At 49.9% G+C, this 19,903-nt stretch overlaps 2 protein-coding genes across 11 annotated transcripts; one reads left to right on the forward strand and one right to left on the reverse strand.

The window, feature by feature from the left end:
* Nucleotides 1-167: 167 nt before the first annotated feature.
* HNRNPH1 (heterogeneous nuclear ribonucleoprotein H1) lies at nucleotides 168-17,595 on the reverse strand. Of its 10 annotated transcripts, XM_075441858.1 has the most exons (15): nucleotides 17,513-17,595; nucleotides 16,807-16,917; nucleotides 9,279-9,338; nucleotides 8,171-8,308; nucleotides 7,115-7,270; nucleotides 6,779-6,922; nucleotides 5,125-5,263; nucleotides 3,947-4,125; nucleotides 3,655-3,726; nucleotides 3,442-3,581; nucleotides 3,133-3,268; nucleotides 2,893-2,976; nucleotides 2,728-2,778; nucleotides 1,565-1,657; nucleotides 168-947 (listed from the first exon to the last, which is right to left on the reverse strand). In XM_075441858.1, the coding sequence occupies exons 2-15, from the start codon at nucleotides 16,853-16,855 to the stop codon at nucleotides 823-825; spliced, it is 1,566 nt and encodes a 521-aa protein (XP_075297973.1). In that variant the 5' UTR covers nucleotides 16,856-16,917; nucleotides 17,513-17,595; the 3' UTR covers nucleotides 168-822. The 10 variants fall into 10 exon arrangements, with proteins under 10 accessions (XP_075297973.1, XP_075297974.1, XP_075297972.1 ...); XM_075441859.1 differs by lacking the exon at nucleotides 17,513-17,595 and having other exon boundaries at nucleotides 3,442-3,575; nucleotides 16,807-17,097; XM_075441857.1 differs by lacking the exon at nucleotides 17,513-17,595 and having other exon boundaries at nucleotides 16,807-17,097.
* LOC104326914 (deoxycytidine kinase 2) lies at nucleotides 10,084-16,117 on the forward strand. Its single transcript, XM_075441868.1, has 7 exons — nucleotides 10,084-10,255; nucleotides 10,990-11,105; nucleotides 11,522-11,715; nucleotides 11,985-12,132; nucleotides 12,648-12,763; nucleotides 14,300-14,399; nucleotides 15,850-16,117. Exons 1-7 carry the CDS (start codon nucleotides 10,156-10,158, stop codon nucleotides 15,871-15,873), a joined length of 798 nt encoding a protein of 265 aa, XP_075297983.1. The 5' UTR covers nucleotides 10,084-10,155; the 3' UTR covers nucleotides 15,874-16,117.
* Nucleotides 17,596-19,903: the final 2,308 nt, after the last annotated feature.

Consider the following 19,903-nt stretch of genomic DNA (forward strand, 5'->3'; position numbering starts at 1 on the left):
ACCTGCACTGACACCCGTCCCTGGCACCCCCCCAGGCCAGCACAGCACTGGGAGCAGCGACAATGCGTAAGCATTCAGAGTCCTACAGTCACCAAGGACGCAAGAGCACAGCAACACTTCCCTGGGTGTAGCTACACCACAGAAGTTGGAGGGCAAGAAGGAATGAGTTCCAGTTTTTAAAAGGAAGATTTATTTAACAAGTTTCACTTAGCGCAATACACCTAAAAAGGAAATCACAATACAATGAAAGATTAAATCAAGGCCTCAGAATTTTATACGAACACCAAGACCAAAATCCTAAAGTAGCCGTATTGCGTCTCAACACGTTTCCCCCATTAACTTAAAAAAAAAGCCATAACGTGCCTTACAGGATATTAAAAGAAAGAAACTAGAACTAACATGCCAAATGTTCACTTTGAATTTCAGACACAGCTCCTATATTGTTTCTTTACAAAAAAGCATGTCTCAACATGTACTCAAACAGTGTGGATGTAGTATGGTATAAGAGCAACATTTAACGTAATTCAAACAGCTTTAACCTAAATACGCTTACTGCTTAAATACACTCCTACAACAAAACTAACTTGAGAAACGCTCGAAGTTGTTTAACAGTTATAGTCTTTACTCAACTTGGTTATTACATCCTAGATGAATGTTCATTTCTGTATGTTCAAAAATACTGAACCTGAAAGGTTTTAAAATAACAATCCTGAATTCACTTACAGTAAAGCATAAATCACAAGCTTGTATTGCAAAACTGTTAAACTTAGTTTTTTGTTTTTTTGTTTTTTAAAAAAGATGCGACCAAAAGTCAGCGATTGGTTACATTCCCCAGCCACCACTCATGTTGGACATGTTGGACATGCCGCCCATGCCGTTCACTCCCATGGACGCGCGGTTCCCACTGCTGTAGTAGCTGCTGTTCATGGCGCCCTGGCTCCCGGGGTCTGGGGGGGAAAACCGACAGCAGGTTCACAGCCGCTTCAGGCCGATTCGAAGCATCCTTCCCCCAACGCCTGTCCTTGCTGGGCCACCTCGTAAACACCATCGACTGTGCCCAATACTGCAAAGTGTCAGTTTACAGCTCCGTACCCAACATCAGGTTTATCGGTTGTGCAATCAAAGCGCCAGCCCTGCCTCGCCCTCCTCTTCCACCAGCGTTTGCCGTCACCGCGCTTTGGCAGCGGAGAGCTCCCAGCCCCCCGCACACCTTCCCCTGCTCGCACTCATCATTCAAACCAGGCTGGTCTCCAGCTTCCACAGCGAGGAGCTAGGAAGGGAGCAGCGGAACCCAACTCTGGAGACTGGCATTTCCTGCCCCATCCAGAACAATTTCCCACATTCCCCACACCCCCCCACTCCAGCTCCAAGCTCCTGCTTTCAATTTATTCCCCTCCAGCTCTCCCTTAGTTCCAAAATCCACAACAGCCAAGTCTCCAGCTCCCAGCAGGGCTTGCGCTGCCCTGCCTGTACCACGGCCCTTCAGCAGCGGCGAGCAGCACCCTAGGGCACGCTCCGCCAGCCGCGCCGGGCCCACCTGAAACCAGTGAAGAAATGCTCTTACCATATCCACTCATGCTGCTTTGACCACCGTATCCTCCTCCATAGCCCCCACTCAGCTGCTGGTTAGCTGGACCACCGTAACTGGATTGGCTTCCTTTCAAGGTAAGGACAACAACGTTAAGAGCTCACCTCTCAAAGTCCGCTCGTCCGCAGCAAACCCACCACACGCCTTGCCTACAGCCCCCCTGCTCCAGCACTAGCTTGCTCGCACCCGACTTTCTGCCTACGTACACACAGTAACCAGCTCAAAGGAAGCGCTCAGGTTCTCAGAGCCATTCCCACAGTCAAGAGGCAACAAGAACTTTTAAGAATTTCAGCAAGTGCTTGCGATTCTCCGGTACTTGCTCCGAGGATTTGCTTTTGCAGTTTCCATGGGCCAGACATGGTTTTACACAGGATCGATCTGCTGTCGTATGTAACAGCTCCCAGGAGGCTTCAGCCTGGCTTTACGTGACCTCACACGGCTGCAGCCCTTCAGGAGGCGTGCCACGCTGACTCGTTACCCGAGCCGCTCGTTTGCGTACAGCCCTGACACTGCCATGCCAGACTGGCTGCACATCACCGCGGTGCCACAGGAGACCTTCACTCCAGCTGATCACTGCTCTTCACCTCAGCACTTGTCTATGCTCCCGCAAAACCCCACTGTAAGCGCCAGCATTAGACTCGAAGGAATTTGTAATCAAAGTACTATAAAAGCAGTGGTGTATCCACACAGGCACAGCCCCCACCCCACCCCCCCCAAAAAAGAAACCCCCAAAACCTAGCCACTGCGTTAATGGCTGAGAAACCAGACAAGGCAGGTATCACGAGGAGTACCTGCTTCACAGGCATACTAGCGGCTTCAGACTCGCACTGCAAACACACATTTTAGATTCTCCAGCAATCTGAGTTTTCCAGAGCAATACAGACCATTTCCCCCAATTCTAAATTGATTTCCCTCACCACCAATGGCGAGTCACACGCAGCAGATACAGCCTCCACCACCAGACTGTGTTCTGGTCTCCAAAAAAGGAAGGAGGAAGGAGAACAAAGGGACAGGCACCTCCTGTTTCCCCTCCCACCCCCCGTACCCAGGAGCCACTCAGCCCACCATGCACACCACACAGCAGCACAGCTCATTCAACCTATTCATCATTCAAAGGTATTCCAAAAAGGTTTATATACCTGCCAGCGTGCTAGTGTTCCAGTCCTGGACTACCCCTTCCGATTCCTTGACTGTGTGATTAAGACAGAATGTTGAATTTCAGTTTTTATGCCAGGCACAGAACAAGCAGGAGCTGTGTAAAATTAGCCAGCTTCATTAAGTAGAGTTAGACCATTCACACATACCCATTGCTCCCATCATCTGACTGCCATAGGCACCACCACTTCCTCCTGCTGTAGAATTCAAGAAGAGTTCTACGTATCTGTGTTCTGGAAGAAGAAAGTTTTGCCATGAGAGCATTTCACAGCAAGCCCACAGGCAGTCTGTCTCACCGCCAGTTCAGGGTGCATTGCAGTGACAGCAGAGGCGCGCACCGCCGAGCCACGCTGTCCCTGGAGCCAGGCGCTCGGCCCACTCGTACTTACGCATATTGGCTTTGTCTTTGGACATTGCGGCCACCGCATCCTCGTGAGTTGCGAATTCAACATCTGCCTCCCCGGTCACTCTGCCATCTGGTCCGATCTCGATGTGTACTCTTACGGGGTTCAGAGGTGAGAAGAACTACACACGGAACAGTCACACGGATTAAAACGCACCAATGCAACAGCTCAGTTTTACAGCAAGCCGTTTTCTCTGAAGGAACACTCGTTAACTGTGGCACAGCTGACACGTCCAACAACGGCCACAGAATCTTAAAACCCCACACCCAGGGGAACGGCAGATTTGGAACTCACGTTATAGATGTCGTTCTCCGTAGCTCTGTAAGGCAGACCTCTCATGTGGACGCAGTGGCCAGTCGTGCTCTGGAAGGTGGATCCCCCGTCGCCGTATCTGTGGTCCGACATCCCTGCAGAGAAGAGAGTCCATTCTAGGTCTTTCAGATGTATTTTAGTTTCTTTTGAGACAGATCGTAAGTTCAGTTACTATTCCTATTAGAGCAATCTTACCTCTTCCAAATCTATCAGAACCAAAACCATAGCCATCATTATACCCATTGTAGTCATCATAACCTCCATAACCTATAAATAGATTGGACAACATGTTCATTTCAACTACAGAAAGATCCAAACACACATGAACACACCACAGACAACAAGCATGAGGACATTACTTCTGTAGAAGAAAGGCAAAGCCAAGGACATATACAAACCAGTAGTTACAAAGCAGGGAAGACACTACCAGGTCCAAGTGCTGCCGCTTCTCAGCTGAGCAGCTCCCTCTTGGACAGTGCATACTTACCTCCTCCGTAAGCTCCACGCCTCATTCTTTCCAAGCTACTTCCTCTACCAAGACTGTTGTATCCCCGCGTAAGACCAGGTCTGTCGTACGGACCGGGTCTCTGCATTGCCAACAGCTTGCGTGGAGGGTCGTAGTGAGTGCGCACTTCTGCTCGACTACTCTTGAAGATCTCAATGTACCTAGAAGTGTTTCCACAGAGGGAAGTCAGTCTTTGACTCCTTCCACAAAGGCCTCACAACTTCACATTAAAACAAGCCATTTAGTCATAGCCTCGAAACTGGCAGGATATTTTAAGCCAGGTTTCTTTACATTATGCAGGCAATGACATACTATGATAAGCACTACGTTACTTTCCAATCAGTGTATTTTCAAGAAATTACAATTACTGAAGGGTTTACATGCTCCTCGTACTTTACAGTATCCCAACCTTAAGGGTGGGGGAGCAATCTTGATTCCCCACCCTCCTCCCCCCAATTTAAGGTGTTAGTCAAAAAACATAGGAGGGACTGATGTCCGCTCAACTCAGCACTGTTTTGCTCATGTGGCAACACAAACAGAGGGTTAAAAACCCAGTCTCCACCAAGATTTTAACCCATCGGGATGCTACAAAAGCTCTGCATGTGCTAGTGAACCCAGCCTACGCTTCAGTGATTCAGCATAGGCAAAAAGTGCATGCTTCAATGAAAAATAGTCACAAGTAAAATAGAATAAAAACCCTTTGTGACAATTTCTTGAAAGCTATGCTTATTACATTGAAGATTAATACAGTAAGAAAATTTGTTACATTTCAACTTATAAAACAAGTTTAGAAAGTATCACATTTTCTTATGGTAGTAAGAGTACTGTGCATGTCTTTAGAGCTAAAGGCATAATTGGTGCTATTTGAGAAGTTAAAGCCATAGTCTCTCAACTTTGTCACTTCCAAGCTATCAGTTTTGCACTCCTCTGTTATTACCAAGTTTCCAAAGCGCACTTAAGCTCAGGCCAATTTCATCTCCCATTTTGGGTAAATCCAAATGGTCTGTGCCACACGCACAGCAGCAACGCCTTTACTTCTCACCAAGTTAGAGACCAAAACACTGTTTCTATTTAGACATTCACACTGTCAGAAGAGAGAATATGGATTTAATTGTTTACCATAAGAAAAGTGACAGAGCCAACCAACCATCCATCCCCACCTGTGCCCTATTCTTTCCTTGTGTTTCTTTAGAGCCTTTTCAGCTATTTCCTGTGAAGCAAACTGCACGAAGGCCTCCCCCGTACTCCTCCCCTGGAAGTCCACCGGCAATGTTATCCCATTTGGCACGATTTCCAACCCTTCAACCCAAGGACAAATAACCCCAGTAGGGGGGCAATATTAACATCACAAGCCCAGTCATGAGTTTTTCTTATAGCTTTAAATACACCAGAATTTTAACACTTGTAAGTGAATGGTATGTTGATTCTAGAACACCAGAAGAAAGAGCATGTCAACAAAGATCCACCATCACATACCATTCAGTTTACGTTCTTAACCCACCCTGCAGAGAACAGAAACGTTCCGAGTGTCATGGACAACGCCTCAGATCAAGCATCTAATGCAGGGTGCATTAAGAAGTTCATATATTATTACAAACCTCTTCAATTCTGTGAAAGTATTTAAGATGAACTTTTTCAGATAATTTAAATTCAAACACAGCAAATTAAACAGCTTCATGTATAAGTATTTTTACTGTAAGTCACTCAGGTAAAATAATTAGTCTTATGCAAACATCAAGTTTCAGAATTATTTTTTCATCTTTAGGAGTGCTTAATTAAGAAAAAATCATGAACTAATTTCAAAAGTATTAGTTTCTGAACAGAGAGGCACATTTTGTAGAGTAAGCACATTAACAGTTTTTAAAACTTGAATCACTTAACCATGTAAGAAAGAAACAACTTAAAATGCACATGCTTAGGAATTTCTCTTGTTCACAACATATTACTGATTCAGAAAACAAAAAGCAAGTTCTGAAGTTGTAAAATTGAAAATATTTCTACTGTATTTTAAAGCAAAACAGTAAGCTCAATTGTATTTTGTTATAGCAAAACATTCCAGCTAATTTTAACACCCACATTTAGAAATCTATTACTTTGAGAATACTACCAAGCCAAATCCTAGATAAAGAGATTTCATTCTTAGGCATTTATAATAGTATTCCAGTTCCTAAGACATAAACAGCTGCAAGAAAGCGAGAATGAGTCAATACAAGACATTATCTCGTCGTCCGTAAAAACTTTAAGCTAGACAACATCAAGGGAGTTTTTCCCCCTCCCCACAGGAAGGAGAGTGGGGAAGAGGGAAATTGGGTAGAGTTCAGCAGTTTTGGGGTTTTTTTCCTGGAATCCTGTTCAATATTACATCTACTTTTCTAAGAAATCATGGGCATGCTGCACGCCCTTCCTCAGATGCTGCTCCTTGTGCTGAGCCCAGCAGTGAGGGTGTTCTACATCCTCCACTGAACAGTGCGAACCAGCTAAGACTGCGGGTGGAAACCTCCTCCCATCCAAGTTGTTCACTTATAATTCAGAAAGCGAGACTTGTTTTCTGCTATCCTTACTTGGAACCATATGTCCTGCTAAGTATAAAATCGGATAGCTTTTGACAAGTCCCTCAATTACTTGTATATACAAGTGCTTTAGGAACTGATCCCTCAAGCCCAGATAACTAACGAAGAATTGCTTATTTTTATTTACTTTTAATACCCATCAGTATACTGTTGCAAGTACTACTGGGCAATCCGTGGTGTGTTTGTTTTGGGGTTTTTTGACACAGACCAATAGTGCTACAGCTACTACTTTTATCCCACATACCTGAAAAGAACTGTACAATTTCTTCTTTACTACAGCCAAATGGGAGTCCTCTAAGACGTACAAAACCATCATTAGCTGTATCAGGGCTGTTGGGACCAGTATGCTTCAGAACCCAATCCATCTCAACGTTGTTTGACTTGAAAACTGTAAAAGGCACTTAGAATTAATGCATTCTGGAATGCGCAACAGTTTTAAGAAGTAATTTGCCTGGCAACTACTCAACTTACGATATACAAGTCCATTTGTGCTTCACATGCATTTTAAAGGCAAAAAAACAATTCACGAAAAACCCATCCAGCACAAACACATTTAGTCAGCTACTAGACCAAGTCAAACCTTCAACATATCTGTGTCCCATTGTTTCTCTGTCCTTTTTCAGTGCCAATTTCACATCCTCCTCTGATTCAAGCTCAGCAAATGCTTCTCCACTTGGTCTGCCCTCCCTGGTGTAGATGAAGCGGATACCCAAAGCCCCGTTTAGGATTTTGCAATCTGAAAAGGAGAAAGCCCAGAGTTACTTATGACAGGAACACTGTGCAGTATCTGAAACTTTTAAAGTCACAAGAAAAACTAACAACAACTATAAAGCTGTATCAAGATGACAAAACCAGCAGTTTTCTTGTCTTCACTTTTATAGTGACCAATAAAACTCAGGGACTAACTAAAATGTAGCTACCCATTTTGTCAAGTCTGAAGATCAGGCAAGGCATTCAGGATAAATGCAAATGAGCTAGCTATTTTTAAAGCTTTGCTGCCTCAAGTCAGGTTGAATGTGCTACCTGCTTTTGATCCTGATAGAAGTAACATAAGGAATAGTAACAATCAGTGTAAGCGTAATGAACTAAATCAAAACCAAGTCCAACGTGTCAAACTCCTGAAGTAGTTTTAAAACCTCCAGGCACTGAATAAAGCACATATTTCTCACCACTATTTATTACTGCAGAATACTAATAAATTGGGGGAAGGACATAATACACTAAACACTTAACACAAGCCTATTAGGACAGCACCAAGAATGAAACTGATCTAGTTCAGCCTGAAGCAACAATTTTGAAGTTTTCTGTAAAATGGAAGCTCATCTCCTCTGGTTGCTCAGGACAGTAAGGCAGTTATTCCTACCCCAGCAACTCCCAGACTAAGCTCCTTCATGTCTAGTTCCTGCTAGAAAAAGCACAGCTTTCCACACTGCATTCCAGCTGAGGCACTTTTTGCATTACAAACTTCACTAGCTACTGCCATGCCCTCAGTGCTTTCTGGAACTGCTCACTGCAGCATTCCCACTGCCACAACGTGCCCAGGAAGAACCCAGAACCTATTTTGGCCAGCCTGGCCCCTCTCCCAGCCCCTCATTCTCCCCCCATCCGTCCCCCCCCATGCCCCCATTATGCTTACCAGAGAAAAACCTCTGCACCTCCTCAGTGGAGCAGGACCAAGGCAGCCCCCTGACTTTCACCACGTATCCCTCGCTGCTCTCCGTGTTGAGCATCACATTGGGGGTGAGGCTCTGCTCCGTCTCGGTTTCTGTGGTTGCTGAAGAAGACCAAAGCAGGCCCTTTGAGACACCGTGCAGCACGGCCGCCACCCGCACCCCCTCAGAGCGCCCGGCGGCCCCCCTGGCCTGTGCCCACCCACTCCCAAGCCTCCTCTACCTCGGACCACTGCCCGCCTCACACACACAGAGCCGCTCCCGCCCGGCGCACGCCTGGCCTGGCCCGCCCCCCGGCCCGCGCCCAGCCCCATCCCCGCACGCACACATGGTGGGGCTCCGCGGTGGTTCTAGGGCTCCGAGCCTGATCCGCTGTCCGGAGAGCGCCTAGTCCCAGTCGGGCGGCAGCGAGCGGGCGAGCCTGTGGCGAGAGCGCGCTAGGAAATGGCGGCGGGTACTCCCGCTTCCGCTGAGCCGGGCCTTCCGCCGCACAAAGAACCCCGGCCCCAGACACCGCCCTGGTGGGCCCGACGACTGGGCGTCCCCGCCGACGCGCACAGCATCCGCGGCTGGCGGGAGAGCGGCGTGCGGAGGAGCACGGCCTGCACCGGGCCGCTCACCGGCTCCCGAGTGGGGCCGCGGCGTGGCTGGGAGGGAGGCGCGGGCCGCATGCGCGTCGGCACCCGGCCCCACCTGCGCATGCTCCGTGGCACTGCCGCGCTCCGCCGCCCCGGGGCACACACCCGCTACGCACACGCTGCCCCGCCGCTCCCACCAGGTTGCGCATGCGTCCTCGCTAGTCTGTTCTCCTCCCCCCCGCCCCCGGTGGTTTGTGCGCATGCGTCGCCTGCCTCCCCCCCCTCTGAACAAAGCCAGGGCGCTGACTCCCGCGCAGAGCGCGGGTCGGGCGTGCGCGCATGCGCCTCAGCGCCGCTCTCCGGACCGCGCATGCCTCCCCACCCCCCCCGCCCCGGGGCCGCCGGTGTGTGGGGGGGGAGCCGGCCCCAGCTACCGGCACGGCAGGAGAGCGAGGAGTCTAGCTGAACGGAGAGGTGTGTGGGAACTAGCACTTACCAGCTTCAAAGGCTGACGCTACCCCACGTGAAACAATCTGCTCACTTCGGTCACTGAAGCCTGGTGTGTTTGTAGGAGACGGGGAAAGAAGAGACACGGGTCACAATTATCATAGAGAAAGGAAAAAAATCTAACTCCCTCCCATCTCCTCCAAACACACCAGAGCTAGCTAGGTTTCACCCTGAACCTCGTTATTTACAGAGGCAACAGAAGTTACAGGAATAGCTACGGCAGCACAGCCTCACACAGAGGCACCCATAACCACCACCTCGGAACCCTCCATCCCCTTTCTTCACCCTGGCAAGAGCCAGTAGTCGTGTTTCACCCTGCCCACGCAGGCGATGGGAGCCCACGCCGGGAGTGGAGCCCCAGGAATCCCCAGCAGCCAAGCTGCCCAGCACAGTGCCCAGCCTCCATCCGCCTGCATTTCCTCTCCAGCCACGGCCGGCAGCTCCAGGCCGGGCCCTTCCACCGCCTCACCCCGCACCTAACCACCTGCAAAGGGTTTGGTTTCACAGATACCGACCCGAGGCACCTCCCCCCAGAGCTGGAGGCTTTTTGAAAAATAAAAAGTGTCTCTAAATCGAAAAAAAACACTGAGAACTCGTTTACATTAATGCAAATACAGTCAGTGAGCAGAACCGTTTCACGGCAGCCCCCTGAGCGAAGCGGCTCCGCTCCATTTCGCTTGCTGAGCTCCCGTTTCATAAGGCCCGGTGGAGGCGGGGGGGGGGTGGCAGAAGGCGGGGAGGGGGCCGCGCCTCCGCCTCTTCCCGGGGAGTGGCGGCAGGAGGCGGCCATCCCGCCCACCGCTGGCGGGAGACTTAAAGCGGGCCGGAGCAGCGGGGAGCGCCGTGTGCTCCCGCTCAGTGCCACCATGTCTACCCCAGCCAAGCGGCACTGCCGCGGCCCCGCCGGCTCCCTCGACTCCAGCTTCCGGAAGCGCCTCAGGAAGATTTCCATCGAGGGGAACATCGGTGAGCTCGGGGAGGGGGGGGGGGGGAAGAGGACGGGAGGGCTTCCGAGGCACTGATGGCGGCCGAGCGGCCTCTTCCACCCAGCGCCGCGGGAGGGCGGAGGGGTCTGGCTGAGGGAGACCCGCTCCCGGCCATACTCAGATCGGCGCCACGGCCCGGGTTTGGAAGGGGGGGGGGGGAACCCGCCGCCGCCCTGCCCAGGCCGGACGCGCCAGGTGTCCGTTACGGCGAGGACGCGGTGTCCTCGCTGGCGGTTAACGGCTGCGCGGGGACCAACCTCCCGCCCTTCTCCCCCCCCCAGCACCGAGGGCCTCCCGCGCGCCACTCCGGCCCGCAACTGCGTCACGCGCCCGCCCGCCGGCGCCAGCTCGCACCGCGCACGCGCGGCAGCATTCCTCCTCGCCCCAGCGCCGCGCATGCGCGGCGGCCTCCCGCTCCTCCGCCGGCTCCCGAACAATGCCGCGCTACGCCCCGCCCCAGCCTGCTCCTAAGATGGAGGCGCAGCGGCCGCCGGCTCCTTATCGCGCCCGGCCCGGGCAGGGCCTCCTGGCGCCGCAGATTAGACCTGGGTTCTCGGAAGGTGCGCCTAGCCCCGCTCCCAGCGGCCCAAAGCCTGCCCGGGGACCCGCTCTGCGGCAACACTGCCTCCAGCCCCCTCAAACCTCGCAGCTGCCGCTCTATCGGCAAGAGCGGCCTCCTCCACACCCTCAGGGAGCTTTTCAAACCTTCTCCAGCTGCAGGGAAGTCCACGTTTGTCAGGCTACTGGAGAAACACAGCGATGAGTGGGAGATCATCCCCGAACCCATCGCCAAGTGGTGCAACATCCAGACAGCTGGAGACCAGTACGAGGTGGGTCTGCGGGGCTCGGGAAGCTTGGGGGGAGAGATGGGGCACGGAAGAAACCGCAGCGATCGGCTGGGGTCCCTAAATTCAACTGCTCTGAGTCTAGAGCATCCAGAGTCAGCCCCACTATCACACCACCAGCTGGTCAAACACTCAGTAGTTGTAAAGGCTACTTAGGACAATACTGTTGAATATGTATGCCAAGTAACCCCTCCTGCTCCACAGGAATCACATTAAACCCTGAAAGTCAGCTGTCAAAGACTACCCATCAGCTGAGAAACAAATCTCTCATTCCTATTTTCCTAAAAAAAAAAAATCCAAGGCCATGAATTCTTATGTCAACATACCAAAATTCTGGATTAAGAACAAGGAATAAAACCCTGCAAATATGCTGGTATTGACTTTTTTCTCTTGTCCCCTAGGAACTTTCAACATCTCAGAAGAGCGGAGGAAATCTACTCAAAATGCTGTACGATAAACCCACAAGATGGGCTTATACATTTCAGACTTATGCTTGCTTGAGCCGAGTAAGAGCACAATTAAAACCTGTCTCGGCCAAGCTACATGAAGCAGAACATCCAGTACAATTCTTTGAGAGATCTGTGTACAGTGACAGGTAATTACTCCTACAGTGCCACAAGAGTTTAGATGAAAAGCTCCAGGTCTTTGTGCTCCAAGACATGGAGCTGGGGAAACATTTGATATTAAACTGGTCTCTGCAAGGAGCAGGCCTGGTTAAACAGGTAGCAGTTGGATGGTACTCAGTACTTCATGGATCTAAGATTGGGCAGCTATTTTTTCAGTAGCATGATTCTGATTCTAGTGAGAAGTGGTGTAGCAGTTCCCTTTGGTCATTCCTGGCATGAGACTTGTCTTTCATTGCAGATATGTATTCGCTTCTAACCTGTTTGAGTCTGGAAACATCAATGAAACAGAGTGGGCCATTTATCAGGACTGGCACACATGGCTTCTCAATCAGTTTGACTCAGATATAGAACTGGATGGCATGATCTACCTAAGAACCACACCCGAGGTATGTTCACTAAAGATGAAAATACTTTAGCTCCATATTCCGTTTCCAGGAGCTTAACAGGGTACAAATCCCTAAGTATTCATGACACTGAATTAGGTCCTCCCACCCCAAATGCAATGGGAAGCCTATCATAAATTCAGGCTTCATTCAGAGAGCAAATTAAAAACTCCCTTCTGAGCTACTATTCTGATGTCAGCAAATGCTGGTTGCTAGCATCCACCACTCCATTAAGGATCCAAGGGCGAAACTGAACTTCCAAATCAAGTTTGACTTCCCTTTCCATATAGTCCTGAATTTCAGGTAATCTTTTCATAAGAACTACTGACATTTAGCTAAAGTGGCTCAAGTTTGGGCTTTTAAAGAAAATATTTACATTCAGCCAAGCATTTAAAATTACTGCTCACTAATGTCTAGCATTAGTTCTTCTGATTTAAGGACCACTTGATCTGTTTAGCTGGGTTAGCCCATTTAGCCTTCCACACATGATTTATGTCCAGGCCTGTACTTCTTTCTAGAAATGCATGGAAAGACTACAGATGAGGGGAAGAGAAGAGGAGCAAGGAATCGAGCTTGAATATTTGGAAAACCTCCACTATAAACATGAAAGCTGGCTTCACGAAAGGACTATGAGGTATGAACCCCTTCTCTGTAGGCAACTTTCAACTCATAGGCAAGGCTCTTTCCTACCTTATGCTAAAGTTGATTAGGGATAAAAATAAGGCTTAAGTCTAGTTTTACTCAGGCACAGTTGGAAGGACTTATCTTTAGACTCACTCCAGGTTTCTTGGCAGAGGCAATTACTCTAGGTTATATGCAGAGGGAAGGTCATGGCTTGGCACAGAAGTAAAAATTGCCAAGAGACAGAGCTTCATCAAATTTCAAGCCTCTGTTAAGCATTAGCTTCAACTGGAAAGCTTTCTAGCTCTAACCCCAGCAAGGATATGAATTTTGTTAACTGGAAGCACACAAGAATAGGACAGAGTTGAAAATACTGTTAGGTGACAACCTACTAAGCAGCTTCCAGTTCCAATGCAAGGGAGGGCAAGGTCCCAATCACTTTTAAACTAGGATGACTATTTCAGCAAGGGTTAAATATTAATCCTAGCTTCAAAACAAACAATAGTCAGGCTTTTGGCAGGCACAATTACACACAAGAAAGTCAGCAACTATGTGATCTCTGCATACCTTCCCCTCAACTTCCTTACTGACTCTTCCTAGCTTCCCCATCTAAGGAATCTCTAAATGGGAAAGCAGACTTTAGATTTTCCCCTAGAGGAGCCTGAAATACTCCACTGAATAGGAAGCATAACAATTCCAGGAAAGGTACATTATCAGTCACATCTACTTTCCTAAGTTTCATGTAGGATGACCCAAATGCTTACAAGGCAAGGCAGCCCTGCGTTTTGTGGAATTTTGGGAACACTGACATTGTATACTCATTCCAAACTTGTAAGCAAGCATTTCCTTTGTTTTTCACAGGAACACTTAAGTCAGCAGACACAAGTTAGAGTGTTGTTCAGCACACAGCATTTTAGAAATGCTTTTCACACACAGGAAGAACAACTACTGCTTTAAGAGAATAACACACTCACTTTCACAACTACTGCTCCTAACCTGTCACCAAAATGGTCTTTCTTATCTCAGAGCCATTTTAAATATCAGTCTTGTAACCTGTTAAAGAGGTCATCCCCATGAAAGGAAGCTTTAAAACTGCATCTTCATAAATGGATTAGCAGTTAACTAGAAAGGGGTGGGGGAGATATGGGGTAAGTGATATTTTTAAAGTTATTCCCTCTTACCAAAATCAGTCCTGGTAATTGACTGCATAACCAAAAAATGAGGTAAAGGAAATTAATGCAAGAAGCATAAACGATCTTTCCTCCCCTACTTAGACAATCAGAATAGATGTTAAAAGGCCAGATTTGTGAAATACAGTAAAGTTATGATGATACAATGTTGACTGGGTTATACAACAGCAACTAAGGACAGACTTGACTCAGGCTTTGCACCTTAGTCACGGGCATCAGCAATAACATCTTGGGTGCATGTGGTCATCTGAGTAATGCCGCACCCTCAGGATGACTTGGAAAGCAACTGAAGAGCTAGATTGTTTTCTACACAGTACTTTCTACCATTTTCACTAGCATTATGTTCTTCTATTTAACAGAGTTGACTTTGAGAACCTTAAAGAGATTCCCATTCTAGTTTTGGATGTTAATGAAGATTTTAAGAATGATAAGATTAAACAGCAGTACCTGATTGATAAGGCAAGTATTAAATAATGTTTCCTTGTATCTGCTTTTCTTCTGCAGTAATACCTGTAAGTTATCAATTTACATTCTTAAAATTTGTGATGAAGTGCTTGTTAGGGGCTAGTACAGTCTCTCCTTCGTAGACTTAGGAAGTTACATGGCTCCAGAAAAGGCTTTTTGCTTTCCTTAAAAATCTCACCTCCTTATTCTCACAATTCAAGGGAAAACTGGGTGTTTTCAAAGAGGGGCAATTGTGCAGAACACAGCACACAGCAGCTAGAGTAATAAGACTACTCTCTGCCAAGTCTGCACTGCCATACTGTTCATTAAATAGTTCGTAGAACAATACTGTCCAACTCATGTCAGCCATGATGTCCATACAAAAATCCTCCAGTCAGCTTAGAGCTTTTTATGCCCCCTCGCATTCTAGGGATCTACACTCCTCCTGGGCAGAGCACAACACATCTGACAAATGCAGAGATAACTGAACTTTGTACATAGTTCTAAATGCAAGAAGTAACACTTTTAAGTAGAGTTGAGAGGCAGAGTCAACAGCCATTTGAGGAAACAAGGTGCTACATCACTCGAGTCAAAATGGTGTTTGTTAATTCCAAGGCAAGACTTAGAAGTAAATGCCCAAAGAAATTCTTCTGCTGGAGCCACATGCTCTGTGCTCAGTCCACAAAAAAAGGACTTCTAATACTTAAAGGCACAGGGCTCACTCCCAACCCTCCAAGCAGAGCAGTAACATTACTTATTTAGCTCATTAGGACACTTTAATCTCCCTTTCCCCCACTGCCCAAACAAGACTATTCTTCCAAGATGGAAAGAAGTGCCCTCCTGTCAAAGCATATAAGCCATTTTCTCATCTTGTTCTGGGTCATCAATTTAAGATTACTGAAGAATGACTCCTGCAACCAAGCCTTATTCTCCCAGTTCAATAGCTCTACATGAACTGGAGAGTGGAGCACAATGTTCAGTTGTGGAGCTATTTGTTGTTAAGTTACATCCTCCCGGAAACCAGCAATTAAAAGCTAAGAGTTATGAGCCAGACTACACTTGTGTACGCTAGCTTTCTCATGACTTGCCCCACTGAAAGGCCACCAGGTTGTCTCCACCAGACTCCCTTCATCACCCAACAAATGAAATAGCTCTACTTTCAGCTCAGGGTAGTAAATACAGCAGCCTAACAAAGGAAAATTCCATACAGCACTCCAGAAGCTACCTCTTGTAAACACTTGCTATTCCTGAGTAATTAAGTTACTCAATTCTGCCTAGTACTTACAAATCATGAGTTTGCTGCCATCTGCTATACTGAAAAGCATTTCAGGTCATGAATTACATATAGAGGCAGAGCAGCACTGGAGACTGTACAGCAACAAACCATTTGTTCCAAAAAAGACAGGGAAAAGCCTGATGATTTAGCTTTTAATGCATCAGATATATATGTTTTCTGTTTTCACAGGTCAAGTCTTTCCTGACTTCTTAACAAGATGAAAATGAATTTGAATGGCAAATCAAGTCCCTGAAGTTCAAGAGTTAAACCTAACCAGCAGTGCGTTCTTACACAATTTAATTGGGTTTATTACCTGTATAGCTTACTTGAAGGCAAGATTTCAGTGGGAAATAGGGGGGTTTTTGTTTTGCTTATCTGACCTGCGGTATAACTTTTTGTATAGTTAAAAGGAACATTATAGGGTGCTTTCATAATGTGCTTTGTCTATATTCTCTGCTGTTTAATAAAGATTTAAAAATATTCTTGACTGAGTAACTGTCTTTAACAACGGAGGAGTTAAGCGGTTATCTGCAAGCCAGCACAGAGATAGCCGGCGCTGGCGCAGGGTTGTTTTGCAATAACTGGCGGAGTTCACCATTTTAAGACCAGACTGTTATGGCGTCCAGGAACCTTTACTTTCAACTTCTGCTTTATTGAAGGGCTCTTTTCACAGGACTTGCGTTACCAAAGGACGGACGTTACCGCCGCCGCAGGGGTTACCCCTGCAATAAACTACAATTTTAAGCAGATCTCGTGTGCAAGCCCTCCCTCGACGCGGCAGGCGCGGAGGGAGCCGCTAGCGCTCGCGCCGAGGCCCCACGGCGCCCGCCCGGCTGCTCCCGCCCCCGGAGCGCGGCCCACGCCCCGGGCCCCGCCGAGCGCCGCGACCGCCACGACGCACGCGGTGGCGGGGGGGGGGGGAGGGGCGCACGCGGCCTCGCCGTGAGGCGGCCACCGGACCGGGCCCTCCTCATCCATATCTCCCCCCCCCCCCCCCCCCCCCCGCCAGGCCCGCGGCCCCCGCCAAGGCCCGGGCTCGGCGGCTGCGGATCGGGCGGGACCTGCCACCCCTCCCCCACCCCCCGCTTCCCCCTCACCGCCGCCCGCCCCCCCTTCCCCCCCCCGGGACGCGTCGCCGCGCCTTACCCAAGCCGGGGATCTCGCCCTCAGTCTCCTCGGTGTGACAAGGATCCATCTTGGCCGCGCCTTCCCCACAGGGGCCGGGAGAAAACAAAGCTCGGCGGGAGCGCTCGGGCGCTGCGCAAACGGAAACAAAAGCTCAGCGGCCGCCGACGGGACGCTCCGGAGATGGCGGATCGGCGATTTTCAGTCAGTTTTTCCCTGCTCCGGCGGGGATGAGGCGCGATGCGGCCCGCGGCCTAGCCCAGGCCCAACCCGCCCGTTCGCACCGTCTGCGCAGTGCCCCTCCGCGCCTATAAATAACCGCCGGCGGCGCTGCGCAGCGCCCTGACGTCACGCCTCGCCCGCCCTGCCTCCTCCGCCGGCCGCCAGCCAATGGCGGCGTCACAAATCAAACCGGCCAGTCACGTCCGGCGGCCGTGCGCGGGGGGGGCACGGGGCCGGGTGAGGAGCGCGGGCGCCCCGGGGTGCAGGGGGGGGGTGTCCCGGCGTGGCCGCGATGGAGGGGGGGGGACGACACGACGACCCCCCGTGCTCCCTGCTGCCCGGGTTCGGCTCCCCCCGGTCTAGGGCCCGCCTCGCCTGTTTTTCAAACCCCAAACATGGCGGCGGCTTTGTCCGTGCCCGCCCGCCGCACTGATCGTTACACACACACACACACACACACCCCCCATACACACACCCCACCACCCCGGCCCGGACCCCCGCTCACGGCGCGCTGCGGGCGCGGAGCTCCGGCGGGTGGCGGGGATCGGCGGCTCCGCGCACTGCAGCAGCGCCCGCCGCCGTCAGGTGGGCTGGGCTCCGCCTCCCGCCGCGGCGCGGTGCGGGAGAAGGCGGGGGGGGCGCGGGGCCGGTCCCGCGGGGAGCAGGCCGCAGCCGCTCTGCCGTGAGGCGCGGGGGGGGGCAGGGCGAGGCGCGGCCCCCGGGAGGCCGCTGCGCCGAGATGGCGGCCGGGGCCTTGGGCCGGGAGGAAGGCCTGCGGAAACGCTGACGGCGGGGGTGGCGGCGGCTGGAAGCCCGCCAGCCCCGGCCTGTCCAGATCCCGCGCTCAGGACGGTCTGTTGGTTCGGGAGGATGCGGGAGGGTTGGTTTGCGGGGTCTTCCGACTGCCTGCCCGGGCAGGGGGATGGGAACGGCCCCGCGGGACCGATATCCCCCCCATCCCCCCTCCCCTTCCCCCCCGCAAAGCCGCCTGAGGAAGATCCATTCTTCAGGGTAAAATGGCCGTGAGGGAGGCAGCGCGGTGACCTTCGGACTGGGGAGGTGCGACGGCTCAGCACAGCTTCGGGTCTGGCTGGTTCGCACCGAGCGAACCCCTTTGCTGAGCCCTGTGGAAGCCTTTCCATGTCTAACAGTCAGTTGGTGATAAATTTCTACTTCTTTTAATGCGTATTAACAACCCTAGACAGGGGCACGTTGACTGTGTGTCGTTTTCTTGGCCTGACCGGTCTGTTTCGTCCTCATTACTCCATAATGAAGGAAAATGGTTCTCTATTGTTTATGCATCGTGGTGCACGTGACCTCACAGCTCTGAAGTGGGCTGTACTGCCTGATCTCTTGCCGTCTCATTTACACTGGTAAATAAAGCCTGGTTTGCCCAAAATTTTTTTCATCATTTGTTTATTGTAGCCAAACAGCATTCTGACAGAAATTTACTCTTTAGAGGCCTCTTAGGAAATCAAAATCGTCCTGTGTTCATACCAGGAAGAAGTTCTGCCACATGCATATTTTTCCAGTGCTAGAAGAATGGTCGTACAACTTTTTGGCAAATAATGTAATTGCTGTTAAACGTAGGCTGAATACCTGCCTGCCTGGAAACCTGACACGTCTGAGAGGAAGTTGGGTAGAGCCACTTCTAGGGGAAGAATGTGACCGTGAACAGCAGAGGCAAAGACAGACATCAGCAGTTACCAGACGAGTTATAATTAGCCAATGTATATGTGGTGTTTGAAGGATGAAAATAATTAACAGTTGAAGTGGAGTTGCTGTTAACAGCAGCAGCCTTCTTCCTGAGAGGCCGCGTCTGGTGAGTGCTGTTGCAAGTAAGGGTACGTTCCCGTGGTACGTGAGCAAAAAGTGAGGTAGGGGATAAAAATCTCACTGGAAACATTGGATGCAGGATTTTACTAGGTTTCTTGAGCAAGGAAACAACTATGTATGTGTTTTACACATGCAAACATCCAGATCTGGCTTCTGTGATTTCTTCTAGGGCTTAAGCATCATCAGTTTACCCGGCTTTTTTGTTTCATGGTGCCAGCCGGACACCTGTACCTTGCTTTCCAGCAGACACAGCTGACCTGCAGTGTGTCTGTCAGCATGTCTGTCTGCAGCTCGAGCTGCGGCTTCAGGTACTTGATTTTCTCTGAACGGGCTTTGTTCTGCTTCAGAAATTTCACTGGCCCGTTCCTGCAAAGGGGAAAGGCACACACCCTGCTGGGGAGAGGAGCTGCTCTCATTTTCCCCCTTGTATTCCCAGAAGACAAATTTCGCCTCGTTCAGGTCAGCCTGGGGAAGGCTGTCATCTAAGCCGAGCTCAGCCTGTTAGGTTTTCTAGTCCATCTGGTAGAAAATGGGCAAAGAGATGGCTTCTTGGGTAGAAATCTGCTGGGGAAATTATCTAGTCCCAGAGCCCGTGTGACATCTCAGTGAAGTTCATGGTGAGCGGGGCTGGGAGCAGAGACCTGCACCAGGACAGCATGAGAACCAGTCCAACCTGCAGAGAGATGCATGAAGCTGAGGAGTTGTGTTATAAGCTGGACCAAAGTAAAGCTCCTCCTTGAAGCTGCTCAGGATGTTTCTGTTTGGTACCAGTCATAAATCTCGCTTTGTTAGCTTGCTTACGTTTCTTTCCTGGGCAAGAAAATAATGGAGAAAATCTGCAGCTCTGGTTCAAGGGGTCTATAGGCATCTAAGCACACGGAGATACTTTGCGTGTCTGGAAGCGATGCAGATGCTGATTTCTGAGGTTTTGGAGATATTATTGCAATACAAAACATAATTACCAATAATTCTTTTATGGGCCAGCATTTGCCATTTCAGGGAGAACAGTGATCAGAGTTTAAACACTTGCTCTGAAAAGACTCAGAACTCAATGCCCATC

Source organism: Opisthocomus hoazin, chromosome 22 (assembly GCF_030867145.1).
Source record: "Opisthocomus hoazin isolate bOpiHoa1 chromosome 22, bOpiHoa1.hap1, whole genome shotgun sequence".
NCBI lineage: Eukaryota > Metazoa > Chordata > Aves > Opisthocomiformes > Opisthocomidae > Opisthocomus > Opisthocomus hoazin.